Source organism: Diadema antillarum, unplaced genomic scaffold, assembly GCF_040938485.1.
Source record: "Diadema antillarum isolate AM-2024a unplaced genomic scaffold, OU_Dant_1.0 seq00001227_RagTag, whole genome shotgun sequence".
Lineage (NCBI taxonomy): Eukaryota > Metazoa > Echinodermata > Echinoidea > Diadematoida > Diadematidae > Diadema > Diadema antillarum.
In genome coordinates, this window is record NW_027272016.1 from 206,073 (window position 1) to 226,785 (window position 20,713).

The 20,713-nt window shown below is 38.3% G+C and overlaps 1 protein-coding gene across 1 annotated transcript in view; it reads left to right on the top strand.

Annotated features, from left to right (window-relative positions):
• Window positions 1–20,713, top strand: part of LOC139745003 (4-aminobutyrate aminotransferase, mitochondrial-like) — a 34,168-nt gene that overhangs the window by 6,269 nt on the left and 7,186 nt on the right. Inside the window, exons 3-7 of the mRNA XM_071655407.1 lie at window positions 17,345–17,377; window positions 17,634–17,751; window positions 18,223–18,272; window positions 18,784–18,864; window positions 19,794–19,886. Coding sequence (XP_071511508.1) covers window positions 17,345–17,377; window positions 17,634–17,751; window positions 18,223–18,272; window positions 18,784–18,864; window positions 19,794–19,886 — 375 coding nt within the window. The remainder of the gene's footprint in view (window positions 1–17,344; window positions 17,378–17,633; window positions 17,752–18,222; window positions 18,273–18,783; window positions 18,865–19,793; window positions 19,887–20,713) is intronic.

Sequence of the window (20,713 nt, forward strand, 5' to 3'; positions counted from 1 at the left end):
TCCTCAGCCATGAAGCTGTTATTCAGAGAGGTCTTGAGAACATAAGCAGGACCATTCAAAAATATACGGAAACAAGACAAACCAAAACATCGAACAAAAGAAGGAATAAAATTACTAATAAATATGTCATTTAATGTGCTTGACTTATCGAGAGCAAAAAAACAAACAAAACAAAACAAAACAAAACAAAAAGAACACTTCAATATCAACCATGTGCTACATGAGTGTATGGACGCTTATAATTGAGACAAGAGTTGCTCTAACGACTTCATAGGAAGAGTTCGGTTTCAACGTTTATTTTTCAATCATTTCTATATTTTTGTGGATGTAGTACCTTTTGAAACCGAAAGTGGATGTAGTACCTTTTGGAAACCGAAATTTCACTTACCAGAGATAGAATCCGTTTGATGTCATGAGCTGTCTCGCGGATTTACTTTTTCCAGCAATGGTGTTGATGGGGATATGATTCGAGGTCAAGGGGGCCTAGTAATTGACAATGCCCTGCCCTATTAAGCAGCCAGAATAACAAGCCAATGTGCACAGCTAACGCCCAACTTCTTCCTTGCTGACCGATACTTTGAATGAATGATTGTCATTTTCGCAGATCTCAATGTTCTGGATCCATCGAGCATTGGGGGGGGGGGGGGGGGAATCACAGGGACAGTTAAGACATACTGTACCCATTGGCCCGAATTCACGAAGGTGGACAAATGAACCCATGGTTTTAAACCATGGACAAAAACCATGGAGCGCCAAGTGTCGCACGGAATATTTCGTTACGAAAATGACCGTTTCGTTAACGAAATTATGTTTTCGTGGACGAAATGTTCATTTAGTTACACAATGTTGTCATTTCGTTACAAAATAATCATTTCATCGACGAAAAGACTGATTTCGTAGCGAAATATTCCGTGCGACACTTGGCGCTCTATGGTTTTTGACCATGGTATAAACCATGGTTCCATATTTGTGCCACCTTCGTGAATTCGGGCCAATATGTTTCCCTAGACCCCTTTCTTTCCAACAGACTTTGTTTCCCATTTCCTTTCCACATCACCCCTTTCATTTTCTGTTTTCTTCCCTTTTTTTATTTTTCTTTTATTCTTACCAAATGATTGTTCTGTTCCTTTTTCTCTCTCGCGGCTTTGTCTCGTCATTTCTTTATTTTCTTCTTCGTATTTTTTTTTTTTTTTTGGGGGGGGGGGGCTATATTTCTGTCTGTGAATTCTCCCTTCACGTGTTTCAAGAATACTCTCTATTTATTATCTTTTTTCTTCATTATCTTTTTCAATGGAGCTTCGAATGGAAAAGGTGGAAAAGCAGCATGAATGTGCTGTATTTTCTCAACGATGTAATTAAATTCTTTACATGAATTTCATTCTTGAATTTCTTCATCAGGTAAGATAAAATCTGATAATCTAAAAGCTGATGAAATCAAGACGGTCGGTGAGTAATAGGAGTATACTAAACACACATTTGGTTTTACTTTTGTGACATTGTTGAAGTAAGATATGTAATTTGAAGAATAGATATGAATCTAGTGTTCAAAGCTTCATGCTACTACTTTCCTGCCCTGGTACAACACATCCTATCCACAGGTAACGCACTGTTGGTAGGGGTGTCAGAATTTCATGCCATAATACATTCTAAAACAAAGTAACTTTGCTTTCAGACTAGTTGTCACACATTTATATAAGCTGTGAAGCTATTTATATAAGGCATAGGCCATACCTATAAAGTGTTTGTACTTAATTTTGGGGACTAACAAACAAACAAACAAACAAACAACCAAACAAACAAACAAACATGAAGCATTGTATATGCCTATAGACGAACATGATTTGGAAGGTTGGTTGACACCTTGGGGGGAAAAAGCAATTTCGACTAGGCTTATACATTGAAACTGAATAACATGAACCTTGTATACGTCTTATTTGTTGTTTATTGCTATCTTATTGGTTTACTTTTTGCGGGGCTATGTGAGGTCATAGTGTGTCAGGTGGTCTTTAAATTGATGCATTGCCATTACGTGGTTATAGTGTTTGGGCGTTGTCAGCATGCATGCAGTATCATCAAGAAATATGATTAGATCGTCGTTGTGTTGTTTGGATGCACTGCTGATTAGACCTTGTAATGTAGATTTTTGGGGGGTGAAAAAACAAAGAATACATGAACATAGAACAATGTAGAACCTTTAAACAATAATAATTACACTATATGCAAGCATTCATTTGTTGTGTATGCCATTTCTCCTTTCTTTAAAAAAGTCTATTCCATTTTCCTCATTAAATTGATCGCACGAAGTAGGAACTTGATCGCCTGAAAATGAAATTGAACGCTCCAAACAAGCTCATCGGGACTATCACATGACTATCGCGTGAATTTGAATGCACGAGTAGGAAATGCAATGCTCGTATTTGGAAATTGAATGCCAAATTGTGATGATTTCACGAAAACGAAACAGAATGCCCCTAAATGAAATTGATTACTCGAATTCTAAATTTGAATTCCCGAATATTTCCGCGTGCGTGCGCTGTGTGAATTTGAATGCTCGTTAAATGAATTTGAATGACATAAATATGAAATTGACCAGGAAAACCTGTTCGTTGCCTCGTGCAATACTTCAAAGCTACCAGAGAGGCTTGAACTACCATGGATCAGTGTGAGATAAAACACCTGAAGTCGATCCAGAATATAATCTAAACTGAGGACAGAAAATATGATACATTACACTGAGACTGTGAAGGTTTCTCTTTGTTTTAAGTGATGCAACATCTATAAAGAGTGACATAAGGAACAACTGTTTTATTGGAGGAGGTGATAATATCACCATCTCACGAATCTACCACAAAACATAATGTACATCAATAGTGACTCAATTTCCTTTTCTGACATGACATGTATGAAAATACGTCTTGTATGAAATCATTGCAGTCTTGTTATGATCTGGCAACGATGATACAAGAATCCACCATGCATAGACGTGTGTGAGAAAGCATCCCCTTTACGTGCTAGCCTGCAGTTTACGATGTACCTCGCTCAGCCCATACCAATCTGATAAACTTACGAACCAATGTGAATTTAAAGTCGCAAACTCAATATTCAATTTATGCCTTTCTGTTAAAGGATAGTTGTTTTATTTGTGCTATGTTTCTTTCCTCTATCATATATGCTGTGCCCTCTTTGCCATAGAAGGTCACTGCTAAGCTTGAGCTTTGAGAGTGTTGATGCTATGTTTCGTGTTTGGTATGTATATTTTGGATTTAACCTGGCCCTTTGTATGTTTATTTCATTTCGTTCCCTTTTTCTTTATCATAATACTCACTTTCATTCTGAAAGCTAATTTGCAGTTATTTTTACTCTTGATTGCTCTTTTGTTTTCGTCCCAATGGTTTTATGCTCCCAAGTTGGATTGTGTTTTATCTATGGTTTCTGAAGCCATTACTTAACGCGTTTCAGTGCTTTGTCATCTATCAGTGTCTTAAAGGTCCTGTTTACCTTTGGGAGCAGTGACTTAAAAAAATGTTCAAGATATCACATTTGATGCATATGTGTAGGTCACTTGTATCACAAAATATCCTGTGAACGTGGGGAGGGAGTGACTAGAGCAGGGAGGAAGTACGTCAACGCACGACAATCGCACGGTTGCGCAGGGTGTAAGTACCTGGCCCGCACGCCACGTCTGGCCGTGAGGGGTTACGTGCATCGTCGTGGTAAGTGAGTTGTACGTGCTTACAACGTACAATCTCCGTGCAATTGCCACGTTATCTTGCGGAGACTGTAATTGCACGTGCTGCTCACGTACGATATCCCTACTCTCTCGCATGTTGTAAGTGCGTGCAACGGTGCAAGTGCGATGTTTTTTTCCCCCGTCAGATGTTGGGGGTAGGCCTATATAGGACCACCTTCCGAGATTCTTCTGATGTAAAATCTCACGTCTTCTCCATACGTGTACATGGCAGTTTAACCTTCTGTGTACCATATTTATTTCATGTCGATACGTTTATATGTGAAATACGTGAATATATGACTTACTGACAGAGAAAGGGTTAATACATCTGGGCCCCATATATTTCATTAAAAACTTGATATGATAGCAACTCTTGCTAGAATGGCAATTGTCATAGTAACGACAAGAATCCAGCTTCCTGGTTGGCTGTTGCTATTGGAAGTTGCAATTCCAGCAAGAGTTGCCATCCTGACTTATTTATAAAATGGGGCCCAGGTACACGTATAAACATATCATAGTGTATACAACGACATTGTAAAACATTATTTTGGTTTAAAAAGCCTAACACATTGACACTGGAGATGAGCTGAGAATATACGTTTGTTATTTCAGATGCATATGAATTGCTGTTATGAAGTCTGCCATCTTTACACCCACTTTTAGAGGTGACCAGTGGTTATTTCATCCATCCAGGCATATTTTGAGCTAAATTAACAGCATTTTGCTGCGACTATGGATGTAGACCTATGTTGTTGTTTTTTTCATTTTCTCTGAGTCTGAAGGTATCACGTTTGCAATTTATATAAGGTAATACTGTCATCATAGTAATTTCTTCCTTGCTTAATTTCAAAATATACACATTCTCAATTTCAGCTTAACTGAAATTGTACTGACATTATCACTGCTCTACAAAAAAAAAAATGATGACCAATGCATTTTAACCAAGCTTGTGCAAGTCTTGAATGTAACACCATTTCAGAACTCCAAAAACCTGGTTACTTCATGCACTGACCACTCAGAATTCAAGATTTCTCTTCTTCGAGCAGTTTTTGACTGTCTCTTATGTTCTGCAAAACATAATATCTATATTTGATAACTATAATCATTACTCATCGCTTGCCAGGGCCTGGCAGAGAGGTCCTATAGCATGAGATTTTGGTTTGTGATGACAATTCGATAGAGTTTCGAAAGCTCTTTCATGTAATCTAACAATCATTAAATTTTTCTGTGCATGCGATTTTTTTTTTCTCGAGGCAACGATTCTTATAGGGTATTTCTGCCCCCTAGTTGAAGTAGAACAGTACGAATATCTAATTGCCAACATCTTGGAGACGAAAATTAATGACGCTCGTCTGTCGACTGGGCTTGAGTGCTTTGCAGAAATCAGTGCGCACAACTTGCGTTGTAAGTGCGGAGCAGGTGCTTATTCGGTACGATCTGCGTGCTCTGTTGAAGAGTTGAACTCACGAAGTGCCGAATAAGCACGGACTACGTACTTATCACGTGCTCAACACGCAAGTGCTACGTGCGCCGTCCGTCGAGCAAGTGACGGTAGGAAGACGCACGGAGTCAGAGCGTTGTACGCACGTTTATTGTAGAGGGCACGCACGTTGCCCGTACTTAGGGTGAATCCGTAGCCCGAACGCAGCGAAAGTTCCTCGTGACATAAAAGTGCTACGGCGTGTCTGCGTGTTTCAATGATACTGAGGCAGTACTTACTACGTACGGATCCCCAAATTTTGTTCACGTTTTTGCAAGTAGGCAGCACGCACTTGCAAGTAAAGCCCTGGTCACAACTCGCCGTGCGTGCTTTTCGTCCGTACGTTCTTGGCGGAGGTCACGGCATTCACGTTTTTTTTTTTTTCTAAAAACGTGGGGAGGAAGTGACTAGCGTAGGGAGGAAGTACGTCAACGCACGACACTCGCACGGTTGCGCAGGGTGTAAGTTACGAGTACGTGGCCCACACGCCACGCCTGGCCATGAGGGGTTACGTGCATCGTACGTTGTGCGTGCTTACAACTTACAATCTGAGTGCGATTGCCACGTTCTCTTGCGGAGGCTGTAATTCCATACACGTGCTGCTCACGTACGGTATCCCTATTCTGTCTCATGTTGTAAGTGCGTGCAAGTGCGATGATTTTTTTTTCCCGTCAGATGCTAGGGGTAGGCCTAATTATAGGACCATCTTCCGAGGTTCTTCAGATGTATAATCATACGTCTTCTCCATACGTGTAAAGGTAGTTTAACCTTCTGTGTGTCATATTCATTTCATGTCTATAGGTTTTTGTATATATTTTGTTGAAAGAAAATGAGATTGAAATAAATGAACTAAATGAAATATGTGAAATGTGTGCATATTTGACTCACTGACAGAGAAAGGGTTAATAGGCTATAATTATCAGGTATAGGTCATAGGTTACATCACGTATAAAATGGCATTGTATTACCTGATGTATGCTAATAGGCTACTGTCAATATCAGGTATACAATGACATTGTATAACATTATTTTGGTTGAAACATCCTAACACATTGGCACTGGAGGTGAGATGCATAATGAAGTCTACCATCTTTATACCCAGTTTCAGAGGTGGTGGCATTTCAACCATGGAGGCATTTTTGAGCTAGATTTATCAGCATAGATTTATCAGCATATTACTAGAACAATTAGGCCTATGGTTTTGCAGATTTATCTGAGTCTGAAGGTGTCACGGTTGCAATTAAGGCCCTTTATAAGGTAATACTGTCACAGAAATTTCTTCCTTGCTTAATTTCAAAATATACACATTCTCAATTTCAGAGAATGGTACTGACTTTATCACTGTTCTGCATACACAATGATGGTCAATGCCTTTTAACTACGCTTGTGCAGCTCTTAAATGTAATTTTTTTTTTCAAAACTCCAAGAACCTGGTCACTTCATGTACTGACCACTTAGAGCTCAAGATTTCTATATGCTTTGCTTCTTCAAGCAGTTTTTGACGGTGTCTTATGTGCCCTTTCTAGTGATATAACAATCATTTTTTCTGTGTATGCGATTTTTCGATCCCATAATCCTTACAGGGCATTTCTGCCCGGTAGGTGAAATAGAACAGTATGAATATATAATTGCCAGCATTAGGACATCTTGGAGACGAAATGATGATACTCTTCCGTCGGCTCGGCTCGTGTATATTGCAGAAATCACTGCGCACAACTTGCGTTTTAAGTGCGGAGCAGGTGCTTATTCGGCAAGTTCGGTGCGGTCTGCGTGCTCTATTGAACAGTTGAACTCAGGGAAGTGTCGAATAAGCACGGGCTGCGCACTTATTACGTGCTCAACACGTACGTGCTACGTGCGCCGTCCGTCGAGCAAGTGACGGTGGGAAAATTTTAAAAGGCGCACGGAGTCAGTGCGTTGCACGCACATTCGCTGTAGAGGGCACGTACGTTGCCCGCACTTAGGGTGAATCCGTAGCCCGAACGCAGCGAAAGTTCCTCGTGACATAAAAGTGCTACGGCGTGTCTGCGTGTTTCAAAATCCGTACTGAGGCAGTACTTACTACGTACGGATCCCCAAATTTTGTCCGCGTTTTTGCAAGTAGACAGCACGCACTTGCAAGTAAGGCGAGTTGTGACCACGGCTTAACCCCACAAGACGGTGTTTGAAAGGCTAATCAATACCATCCAGGGGGTAGAATGGAAGAGAGATTAGAGAGAGGTGGGTAGGGAGTAACAAACAATGAAAGGGAATGAATGGAGGAAGAATATATAGGGAGAAACATGGAAAAGAAAGGCACTGTCTGAAGAGAGAGAACTATGCTTACTGTTATGCTATTCACTAATCATGTAAGTGGCGACTGAGAACCAGCTACAAAAATGATTACCAAATGTGTCAGACCAGGGCCAAAGTTGCACACTAATGTGGTCTGTAATGGTAAGGAAATGAAGGGGGGGGGGGGGGAGAAGTGAGATTATAGGAGTTACATAGTTGGAGAAAATCATGTAAGTTAGTATCATGCATGGCAGCAATGAAATAAATTTCGTCCACGATGAATTGTGGTCTGTTGGAAGCTAAAATGTGACACAGTATATGCGAAAACTAACGAGAGGTAAAAGTTATGTGACAATATAAGCCTACATTAGACGCAACTCATTTTCTTGAAGGTCATGAGTCATGTCTCTCAAACACATTACAGAAAACTGTATGAACAGGAATGACCATGATGGTTTCAAACCCCACAACGTAAAACGGTCATTCTGTATACAGTGGCGTACCTAGGGAAAACGGCGCCCGGGGCAAGCGTGAAAATGGCACCCCTAATTTCTGAAAAAGACAGTGTTCAACCCCAACCCCATCCCGGTAGGGACTTAAAAAATGTCCACATGATATGCTTTTTCAAGCACTTTGCTTGAAAGGGGTCTCTTGAGGGTGATTTAAATGTAATAAATTTTGATAAATTTTGGCGAGCGAGCCGAAAATTTTTGTATTTCAGCTTACAAAACATAGAATTCTTGTCACTTTTTGGTTATTAAATCTTACAATTCTAATCAAGATATAGTGATGGCCCTATAGATAACGATTTACAACAACAAACTGAGGACTTGAAAAAGTATACTAAATTAGTACGAGCGACTGAGCCAAAATTTGTATATTTCCGCGTTATCATTACGTTTTGTTCTTATCTCGTTTGATTTGTTTTTTGTTTTTTGTGCCCCCCCCCCCCCGTATGTTCGAAACCCTTGGCGCCCTCTTTTGATCCAATCGGCGATCGCTTCAAAACGAAAGAAATTGCAGCCGCTGCTCCGTGTAACATTTTGCCTGCTAAATATAAAATGACATGTGTGAACACAATAGATATTGTCATTTTGTCCGCGTCATCATCACGTTTTGTTCTTATCTTCTTCTTTTTTAAATATAAATTTTGGTGAGCGAGCCGAAAAATTCTCCCTCAATCGTCAGGGCGAAGTTGGTTTTTTTTTTATTTTCTTCTTCTTCTTCCTCATTTTTTTTCTTCTTCGTTTTTTTTTTTTTTCGTTTTTGGCACCCCCAAGGAGCGGCGCCCGGAGCACGTGCCCCCCTTGCCATCCCCCCCCGATACGCCACTGTCTGTATATCCTTTAAATATCAAATTAATAAGGCCACATGAATTCGCTTGTTGAGTGTCATCCGCTCTGCTTCCCAAGTCTTCATGGTATAAATCGAGATAAACCAAGGAGGTAGGCCTACATTACTAGGCTCGTCTATAGTACCTCCCCGCTGACACTCATGATTGCCACAGAGAAGACACGCTACTCCTCGTCTAATTTTTGAGCTGTTTGGGTCTGAGAAGACGAGATAAACATTGCGTCATCTCGACCGAGACCCTCCAACGGTCCAAAATCAAGAAGTCGAGATTTCACAACTCGCCTTGTCGTCGTATGGCCTGCCGCCTGAGAGATCAGGAATTTATTTCCTAAGAGATTGGCAGAATCCCTTTACTGACGTAACAATGTATCTCTCATGTGTGTGGTCGACATGTTACAAGATGACGACTTTTTAATCACATGCGATCTGGGTTACTAGTATGTAAATATAGGTCTACGGTCAAAATTGTTTAACTTTTGCCTTTCAGACTATTTAAGCGTGTATCTTTGGTGTATATGTAACCCTGCATCACAAAGCCGCCAGACATGGGTCACTAGTTAGGGGCAGATTTTGAGGGACCAAACTCTAAGCTTTAGAATTCTGTATATCGCAATTCTTAATGGACTCTCCTAACATATCTAAACGTAGAAAAGAAAAAACATAATCTGGAAAAGTGTTTACTGAAAAAAGAGGCTCTAGAGTATAAGGTCTATTCAAGCGCTTAATCTTACTAAGCCATGCTAGTTGCAATCGATGTTACAAAAATATTTTGTGAATCTCCGCAGCAAAAACAATGAAGGAATTATCAAATTAAGCTGATTCATCTTTTTTAGGCCCCACGTAATCAAGAGGTGCGACTTTTTGTTGGTTTGTGATGCACGGTCACATATGACATGCTCTATCTCCCCCATATTTTCTACATAATCTCATGTATATAATGTAATAAGAATCATTTTATGAAATAACGACTTATTGATCGTACGCCATCATAGCTGTGAAAAAAATAGTGTCAAAGGTCAAATATATTATAAACTGTATCATGGTCAGTAGAATTAAGCCTCTTTGGTTTGTGTTCCTTGCGGGGTATCACATATTTCGTCCCAGTGACGAGTTCAAGTCGTTGGCTGGGTGCATTCTTGTTATTTTAATATCTCTCCGCAATTTGGTTACACATGGCTGCATATTCCAAACATTTCAATAAAATGCAGCAAACAAAGCAGAACCCGCCAACCAAAACGTAAATCTCCGATAATATTCTCAGTGATAAAGGGTTTGTAGGGCCTACCCTTCCCTAGCCTATATAGAGAGGAATGTCATCAATAATGTCCCTCGTGATCAATACTGACAATACAAACTCCATATTGTCAGAGTTCTTTCGCTGAGGTCCCATCATAGTGCTTTTTGCCGCCTTGTAATTGAACAGATATAAGGCGGGAAAGCTTGGCTTCGTCGTTCATACATACGCCCAGCTTACTCGAGGGAAGCACCGAAGTAAGCCGTGCTCTCACTGCCATCCACTCACTGTAGTTCGTGAAGTCTTAAGGGTGCCTCAGGAATCCGAAATTTCGCAAGTTTTCTCACCATCATTCTGGCTTGTCACATTTGCTCTTTGGCGCAAGAAATGTCTTCCTTGAAGAAAGTTTTGAGGCTCAATGCTGCACAAACGTTCTTGAAAGGCAGGAGTCAGGAATTTCCGGCAACACCCCAATTAGGTAAGCCCCAATCGCATCTCTCTTATAACTATGCCTACTGGATAACTTTGTATACACCTGTGACTGAGAATCAATTAGCGCTTTCTTCATATTTTATATGGATACACAATGTACCAAGAAGTGAGATATCTCTTATAGAAGAGAAAACATAATTACATCTCTTAGTCGTTTGCGTTGACATGTTCTCAAGTATTATTCATAAATTGTGTCTATGTTTGATGCTGTCAAAAATCCACCCAGACCGTTCAACACCACTTTCTGAATCCCACACTTTATGTGTCAGTATTTCATCGTTTGTTTCTTGAAGCTATTCAAGCCTTATAAGATGGACAAAACATGGCAGGGGTATAATTTCCCTAAATTTAATCCAAAATTGTTTTCTCGAGATAGTTTTTAACTATACCAGTTTTGTCGGAACATGAAAAGTTCAAGCAAGGAGTATGAATAGAAATAATACTTTGAAAAAGTAGGTTTTTCGAACAGAAACTGATTACGCAGAAAGCTAGTTTTAGAGCGTTCGTTTTCATATTTAGAAGCAATATATATATAAAAAAATCAGAACCAAAATTAATGAATTCAGTCAATTCGCCCACAGTTAGTAAGAGCACGGTGCACGAAATGGTCGCCAAGACGAGCAGAAGGGCGTATGTGATAGGTCGATGGTGATATCCCGTCTTTTAGTATGGTGTGATCATAGGAGCGTTATGCGTTGATGTGACAGAAGTGTACTATCACCAAATCTATGGGATACTGTTGTTGACCTATTCATACGGTTTTCTGTTTAGCCGTTTATTCAATTATTTACTTTTTGGTCTAAACATGGATACTGAAAAAGGTTTCTCTTAGCTGATAATGCCCAACGTTTGACACAAGATTTTATACCCCTGCCATCAGTTCCTACTCGCATTATTATTAACACAGATTGGTTCGAACTTTGTGACACATGGATAATGTGAGATGTGTGGTATGTAATGTGAATCTTTAATGATAACCATGGTAACGGATGGACATTGTTTACTTCGTATCGTGTCACCTAACAATGACTTTGAAGTTTACAGCAGGTGGTACTTTGTAATCCACGCCCCTTTCAAGGCTAACAGTTATATCGCTCCATCAAAGAGCTCAACGGTCTTACAACATAATCTTGTACCACAATCACTTTAAGTATGTTTGTACGATAACAGTTTTTCGCAAACTCTAACGATTTTAATTTACAATCTAGTACATCGTAATGTAAATACTACGGTTAAACAATAAAAGTATACGGAATGTATAAGTACAGCTTGACAGTATCAAACAGTATCTGAAATCTGGTCACTCACGAATGCTACAGGGGCGCTGTATTATTCTGAATTAGAAGTATCCCATTGGAAATCAATGTTATCATACGACTTGATATTCAGAGACAATGGATTAAAATGTGTATGTATCCGTGCAGTAGATAGGTTCATGTCAGTTAACGCCTTTAAACAGCATTACAAAATCATGGAATTCAACGTAGCATGATTTAACTACTACATGAGGTGCATTCATTGAAGTTTCTTTTGTTAACAGCCTGCATGTTACTTTAGAGCGGCGTACGGGTGAGGCCGTTCCTCCTTGGTGGCCCTTTTCCCGACAGCGAGCGATCATGGGTGATAGAGGACTCGGCTAGCCTCATGCCCTGTCCTCTGGAAAGGATGTAGAAAGAAGGTGCAAAAGACCCGGCCGCTTCCCGGCCGCAACCACACTATATCACCACAGTGACTGGCCGCAGGGCGTGCCACTTTGCACTGGTGCAGACCCGTAAGAGTATGGTAATGATCATCTCAAGCCTGCAATGACATCTACTAAACAGTATGTTGTGTATAATCTTTTGAAAATCCATAACTTGTATATCATTAAAATTGTGTGTCTGTATTCAATCGGCAAGAAGCCGCGATTGAAAATCACATCGATCTATTATCTTTGATTATTAAGGGAACTTAATGATTGCTTGTTAATAATGCATGAGTATCTAGCTGTCAAGATAATTGATATAGTCCCTCGAAAACTTGATAGGTCCCTAACTGAAAATCTCATCGAAGTGTAAGGGTCCTGCAATATAAACATCATTAAGCGCCAAAAGCCTGTTGGTGGCGCGCTTGTCATTATGATCTGTTAATAACGCGATATCGAAACTTGTATGAATTGTAAAACTGTATGTACATTACGCTAAACAGTCTGAAATACACGAGTATACATGTGTGTAACTGTCTTGTCATTACAATCCGAGCAGACGGTTGAAATGCTGGTGGAGAGGGACATGGTCGGTCACAAACCCAGATTAAACTTTATCAGGAGCTCAGTTCCGAATGGTTTAAGGAGATCAAGGAGATCAAAAATTCTCTCTCTTTTCCTTCTTGTCGTGAACAAGAAAGTAAGTTGGATGAAGGATAAATTTTATGTCTGAAGGCTATAACTCTATATTAAATCGTCTAACGTAATACGTGAAGTTGAAAATATTCATAGACAGTGACACACAATACTTCCACGTTGGATGTACAAGTATACGACTGCAACTTGCTATTTATTATACACATTGATCCCCACGAATTGGTCAAAATGAAGTCTTGCTAATTGCTAATTTTGCAAAATGAGTTCATTAAATAATAAACATATTATTCCGAAACATGATTAAACAAAACTTTACATAGGCCTTATTCATTAACAAATCAAGAAGCAGTCAAATAGATTACTTCCTAACTTAGAAAGAAATCCACATTATCAGGATAAAACTGATGACGAACTTTTCGTGTATGGGTTTGTGGCGACCTGTCACTGAGATAATGTTCAAAGGTTACACGGCTCGGGTGTCGAAATTTCTCTAAATGCGGGGATTTGATTTCGCCTAAAACAAATTAATGTGCAGCAAAACCTTTTAAACGTGTAATTCCACACTTTGTTAGAATTAAGTTTGATAAACACAGTAAAATCAGACGAACAGGATAGGAGAAGTTTCAATAAGATTGGAAGTGCAACAAAAAAGATGGGAGGGGGGAGAAAAAAAATGACAGAGAAATTTCTTTCAAGCCGTGCGATGTTAGAGTTAATGGTGATGATCTGAGTGTAGAAAGAAAGTACCGGAGGATTCAGGCAAAAAAAAAACAACAAACACTACAGCTAAAAACCAAAAAAAAATATTTTCTTTCACATCTCAAGATAATTTACCCCTTAACAAACATCATATCCACTATGAATAGAGGCGTTTTGAAACACAGCTATAAGACGATCTCAATCTTCTTAAACCTTTGAAAAAATCATGTAAGGCCTACATTCATAAAATCTTTGGTGTATACTTGTGAAAGTTTCGACGGACTTTGTTATACACAACAAAGTTACCTTCCAAGTCACGAGGCCCAAGCATGAACGACTGATCAATGTTTGTAACGTTCAGCATTTCTATTGGTCCTTTGTTATACACTCTATGATCGATGCGGGTAATCGACCTCTATCGATCTACCGGCCGATTCACGGGGGAGCCTTTATTCAAAACCTTTTTGGAGGCCAGGGGACTAAGGAGTATAATACCTCCTTTGGTGGGGAACGAACTTTTCTCACGAGCATCACACGTGCATACTACGAGAGCATGATCAAATTACGTAACATCTTGCTCTATGACCCGAAATACTGATCGTTTACCTACACTGTACCGGTCAATAATTGTCTGCTCTTCAATAGGTCGCCGTTTCATCACCAAAGCCAAAATATTACTAAAACAACTCATCTCCTCTTCATTTTCAGTCTTGTTTACATCGTTCAGTCCCGTTCTGTTTTTGTTTTGTTTTGTTTTGTCTACTCCAAGGCGAGTTTGAAGAAGGAGCTTGATACTGTTTTTATGTTTCATGTTCGATTGTCACACTGATGTTGCCAATTTGAACTCAATTTGCAAAGGGAGTGCAACTTAGACGACAATCTTTTTTTAATATTTTTTTTTTCTAACGCATGTGCTGATGGAGAAACGTGCTGTGCAGTGATGCTGTAGACAACGTGGCTAAAATCATTCTGTTGCCATCTCAGTGACTAGAAGGATGACGATGATGAGAACGCTGCTGATAATGATAATGATAATGATGATGATAATGATAATGATGATGATAATGATGTAGTTTTATGGAACACAAAATCAAATGTTATTATCGTTGCATCGCAAAGTATGTTTGATGATAATGTTATTTCATACTGTTGGTGAGAATGATATAACTTCAGTTCAGTTCAGTTTATTTTATTTGTGAGAATGATATAACTTGATTTTGTTCTATTTGTTAAATCATCGCTGTGCTTACTTCTCTCTTTTTTCCCTACTAATTTTCTTCCTCGTGATAGCATGAAGTCCATGTGAACCAAGGAAATTCTGTAACTTTCAGTGATGTTCACAAGTTGTGTTTGGAGATAAGAAGATTCATTGCCCTGCTTTACCCCCGCCCCCTCCCACGCACACACACATTTTCGAGCATTACTGAATCTGGCATGACTGCAAATGTGAAGTCATCTGTGTGATGCCCATTTCCCTCTGTAACACAAAATTATATAATCTTGACGTGGGAATGGTATATCAAAAGTTTTCCTAAAATCATTCAATCCATCATAAGAAGTGTGAAATCTGATTTTAGAAACTTGTATCTCTGAATATGCTAAAGCCGTTGCTCTATTTACAAGACACTGATCAGCGGCGGTCTAAAAGAGGATTTCCTATTACTACGAATATCATGAGGCAATTACAGAGCCAGTCTTCTCTTAATGTTGGTTGGTTTTACAAAGCGTAGTGACTGTAAATCAGATTCACATGGATGAACAAATGCATATTCCAGAAACACCATCGGGTAAATGGGAACTTTTGTTGTCATGATGCTCCCTTATTATTTTCCTTCAGGAAAATTTATAAAAGCTGATAAAAGCAAATAATAATGGTGATTAAGATGATGTCAAGGATGATGGAAGCAATGGAAACAGTAATCATGATAACAATGGTGGTGACGATGATGGTGATGGTGATCAAGATGATGTAATTAACTTTGACGATGACGATGATGATGGCGGTAATGATGATGATTAGTATTATGATGATGACAATGGCGATGAGAGTATTGATTACGATGTTCTGTAATGATTGCAGAGGTGGAAGTCAGATGATGGCTGTCTATGATGAAGATACTGTGATAGCTGATGAGGTGGACGTAATGATGGTGATGGTGATCATGGTAGTGATAATGATAGTGATGATGATGATGATGATAATGATGATGGTGATGACGATGATGATGACCTTGATAGTAACGTGAGATTGGTGGTGGATTTACAACCACTCTTTCTGTCAAGGCTGTAGTATGAAGAATATCAATTAGAATGGAGAAAGTGATAGCTGAGTCAGGGATAAAGCGGCATTAAATCATAACTTTTTTAGTGTTAGAGGGAAGATAGAGAGATAAACATTGAGCACAGATATAAAATGAATGCAACACAGAGAACTTTAATAAAATTGCATGAAGCTAGGAAGTGTGAAAATATGTAAGAGAGAACTAAAACATCCAAATTAGAGGGACCGATATATTTTAAGGGACATTTAAAAAAGATGTTCGAGCAGAGAAAGGAATAATTCTTAATGAATTTTGTTGAAAGAAAATGATTGACAGCAGTTTGAGATCAAATAGTTAATGCTTCATAACCAGTATAAGACATTTGGACGTCACAAAGGAATCTAGAAAGGATCATTAAGTGTAAACGGAGAACTCTAATACTCTTCTCTAGGACTGTCATTATCTTTTCTAAAAGAATTTATTGTTTTCAACTCTATTAACATTAGAAAGAATAAAAGATAATTCAGTTCTACTTTATGTATTGCACAGGAGTTTGTTAAGATTTGATCGATAACAGAGAAGGCAGATACTGACACAAGGTTTTGATTTAACTCCACAGTACGTGTGCAAGGAACCTCAGCCGTGGAACATGTCCTCGCTCAGACCAGAGACCACTTTGATGGTCCCCTCGTCCGCACGGCCATACCAGGGCCTATGACATCGGTGAGTAGGTTTGTAGCGGATAATGACGATAATAATATTTGTGTATGCGTTAGGTTTATTTACGTATTGATGCGTGTTCATGAATGTATTGTCAACGTAAATTGGCAAGACAAAGTAGAGGAAAGGTTCCCAAGTCAACCATTAAAATAATTCTCGTCTACAGAAGGTACGAGTTTCAATTGTTTCAGAAAAATTGTGTCGCATTGCGCTGAAATCTCCAGGGTGATAACAGAAGGGTGATGTTCTTTCTTCCGAACGTTTAGGATAGGCGCACAAGGTGAAAACAAAAAGTCCGCCTAAATACTCGCTTTGACGACCATATTTCTTTCGTATTATGTAATGCTGTTTTAAAGTACAGAGGCTCGGATTCGAGTTCCAAATGTGTCCGGATGTGTCCTACTGTACGATAATGAATTTTCTCTTGTTAAGAGGAATAAACTTACTCAACCTAAACCTCTCATGGTACGTGGTATATGCGAGTGACACACTGATCTCACCTTTGAATAGTAAAACACACGCTCATAGACATGTGATGATAGACAAGGGAGGGAATGAGCATAAACACTCGTGATTCGCCCTGGGTTTAACTAGCAGTAATCAGTGAAAGGTATGAACCCAAATAAATGAATAAAAGTAGATGAGTCATGAACTAAACAAGGTCTGTTGACTAGCCTTGTAAATTGTAGAGTATAATTCGGTTCCTCTTATGGTTCATATATTAACATTTTGGTTCAACATTTTATTCTACGTTTTGCAGAAACACATCAAGCACTTGGATGAAGTCACTAAGGTAAGCTCATTTCGTATTATTTTTTGTTTGTTTATTTGTTTGTTTATACTTCTGAGAGAAGAAATAAACTGAGAATGAAGAATATACTAAGCATTCTACACTCCCATCTCCAGCAACTTGAAATCATTACCTCCAACATTTGTACAATTTAAACAACATCTGCCCACAGGATTGTCTTATATACCACTTTCACTGGCAACCACTGGAACACTGCTATAACCATGATTTTTGACTCTCATTGTTCCCTGATGTCTAGAATACTTACACTATGGAAGTGTTTGCGGATTACCAGGCCAGCCAAGGAAACTACTTGGTGGATGTGGATGGAAATAGACTCCTTGATGTCTTTGGTCAGATTTCTTCTGTACCTCTAGGTAAAGCTTTTATATACAAACTTATTCGGTCAGATCTATTCTATATCTCTAGATAAATTCAACTATCAAATCTGCTCCCATTAATTTGTCTATCTGTATGTCTGTTTAACTGCCTCTTATATCATTTTGGTCTAATCTGTCGCGTGACATCAGTTACTTTCTCCTAATAAAAAGCTACAATATTATGCAAGATAATTTCGTTTAGATAACTGGAAAGATTAAAAGTATGACACATTCAATAATCTCTTTCTTGTTTGAATATTCTAGAAACACCTATCAAGTTCAATGTTAAAGCTATTGAAGGCATTCACACAACATTCTGTGTCTCTATACATTGAGAGACTGTTGTATTTTGTGAGGATGATGAGACTATGTCTTCGATACTCATGAACATATCACAAATATAGTCATCAGTATAATATCAATCATTTCAGCTCTTTTTTTTTTGTGTGTAATTTTTTCCTTTACTAGGATACAACCATCCGGCCATCATTGCAGCTGTTTCAAATCCACAGAATTTAGTAAGTCATCATCACTTTTTGCTCTGTCAATAATAATGATTGCGTAACATCATGGTCATGTGACTAGCTAATGTGCGAGCTGCTCCTGCTGACACACACGGAAAAAGCAAACGTCAAAATTTGCTCTGATGTTTATCAAAATGGAAACTTCCGTGACTTTGTCATCAAAGCTATCGGTTTGAGATTAATAATAGTACACAAATAAATACTTATTACAATTATACGGTAAAGATATGAAATGATATGATTGTTTTGTGCGATATCTTTTGAAAAAAAGTAGTATCAATGTCTATTTCATTCCCCGTGCGATATGAAATTTTGTAGTCTTTGATATGGCACAAATTCTTTATAAGGAAAGCCAAATTCGAAGGAAAAAAAAAGGAAAATGGAAAAAAGTGACTATTAGAGAATGAAGCTTTTATATTTTAATCAGATGAAAACTAGACAAGAGATAAGAATGCCTGATGCTGAAATGACGTCATTAATGCTCTCTGTTTCCATGTCCCTACAGGCAGAGATTGTAAATCGCCCGTCGTTGGGTCGATACCCATCCGTAGACTACCTGGCCAGGATGTCCAACACTCTTTTGTCGGTGAGAGCATTACATTTATCTGACTTACACAAAGCTGCGACTTGGGAGGAGACTTCTCCTCCCTGTATCAGTATCCCTGTATCCCTATATCTGTACCAACTATCAATAGGGGAAATTGAGTGGAGCAAAGATGTTTCAGTTCAATCGCATAAAAAAGAAGGAATGTTAATTTACAAGTGTACCTCAAAGTTGGAATTGTGAAAAGGCAAGGACTCTTCAATTTTGTTAATTTAAAATTATTATTATTATTATTATTATTATTATTATTATTATTATCATTATTATAATTATCATTATCATTATTTAAGGTGTATGACCTGTCAGACCGAACATCAAGGTCTTCATCATGTGGTTTCACCTAACAAGTTTCACAAACAGAATAATGAGATCCACACATTGACTGAGACCTTGAAAGCACCGTAAACAGATTCTTTAAATTCATTGTTTCTTTAAACCAGATAAAGTACCCGATACAAAACAACACATTATTATATTGACTACTACCTGCTGAATGCGACTCTCTATCACTTATCATTTTCTCTCTAAGCCTTATAATAAAGTAGGTTAACAGTTCCATTTCAAACCTTTCACATAATTTTTTAATGTCATCTTACCGAAGAGCTTTGTGACATTCTGTAAATGACAGATTTGACATTCTGTAACATTCGATATGTGACAGTATGTGACAGATCCGTTCTTCCCAAGGTATGCAGTTGGAACTATTCATGTGGAATCGCTAGTCTAGAAAATTTTCTGTGGTTGTCTAAAATATGTCTGCTACAACTAAATCTTTTTACAGATACAGACTTCTGTCTAGCACAGATTTGTCATACTTACTTTATTAGTCTCTTAGACTGAAGGAAATCTTGAATGATACTACCTTGACATGGTTGTTAAGAAAGCTTGTTCGTTTCTCTTATCTCCACCAGGTGGCTCCCCCAGGCCTCAATCACGTGAACACACTGATGTGTGGAGCATGCGCAGTGGAAGCAGCCATTAAACATGCATTTCTCTACAGCGCGGTATGTTTCTCCCATGTTACGATACATTTGCAATCAAATTCGCAAACAATTTTCATTGTAGCAAAGAAATTTTGATCGTACTCATTTTTTATTTTATTCTTTTTTTTGCGATAATAAAAACTTCACGCGATGTTGAAAACTGTTATGGTGAATTTAATTGCAACTGTTCAGAAATTTTATTTTACTGTTTACGAACAATGACAAATTCTTAAATTCATTGAAATAATTTGTTACGTTCGCAAACACTAGCACCTCATACACAGTGAGATAACAGTCCTCCCTTTATACTCTGCCGGACACTCTGTTCCTTCACTGCCATAAAAATCATGATATAGGCCTTACACAATGTACGCAGAGCTGGATTCATAAAATCGCAGGATTAAACTGTAAAATACATGTCGATTCCATCTATTTCACTCTCCCCTTTCTATTGTGTGAGTGTTCGTTAATATCTATCTATCTATCTATATACATACACATGTATTATATATATATATGTATATATATATATATATATATATATATATGAGAGAAACGAACAAGATATATACATATATATATATTATAGTATACATATATACATACATACATAAATTGATTTTGCTTTCGGTCAAATGAGTTATAATGTTAGATTGACATACAGTGTGCAATGTTTCGTTTTGTATTTGTGAATGTGAATTTTGTGGCACTGAACGAAATTCAAATAAAAAACTAAAAAAAAAAGTGTCCTCGCGTGTGTACATATCGTGTATATCCACGTAATGTGGAAGCTTTATAAATGGGGCAGTTAATATGTGAAAAAGATGCTCACATCTGGGGGAGAGTGT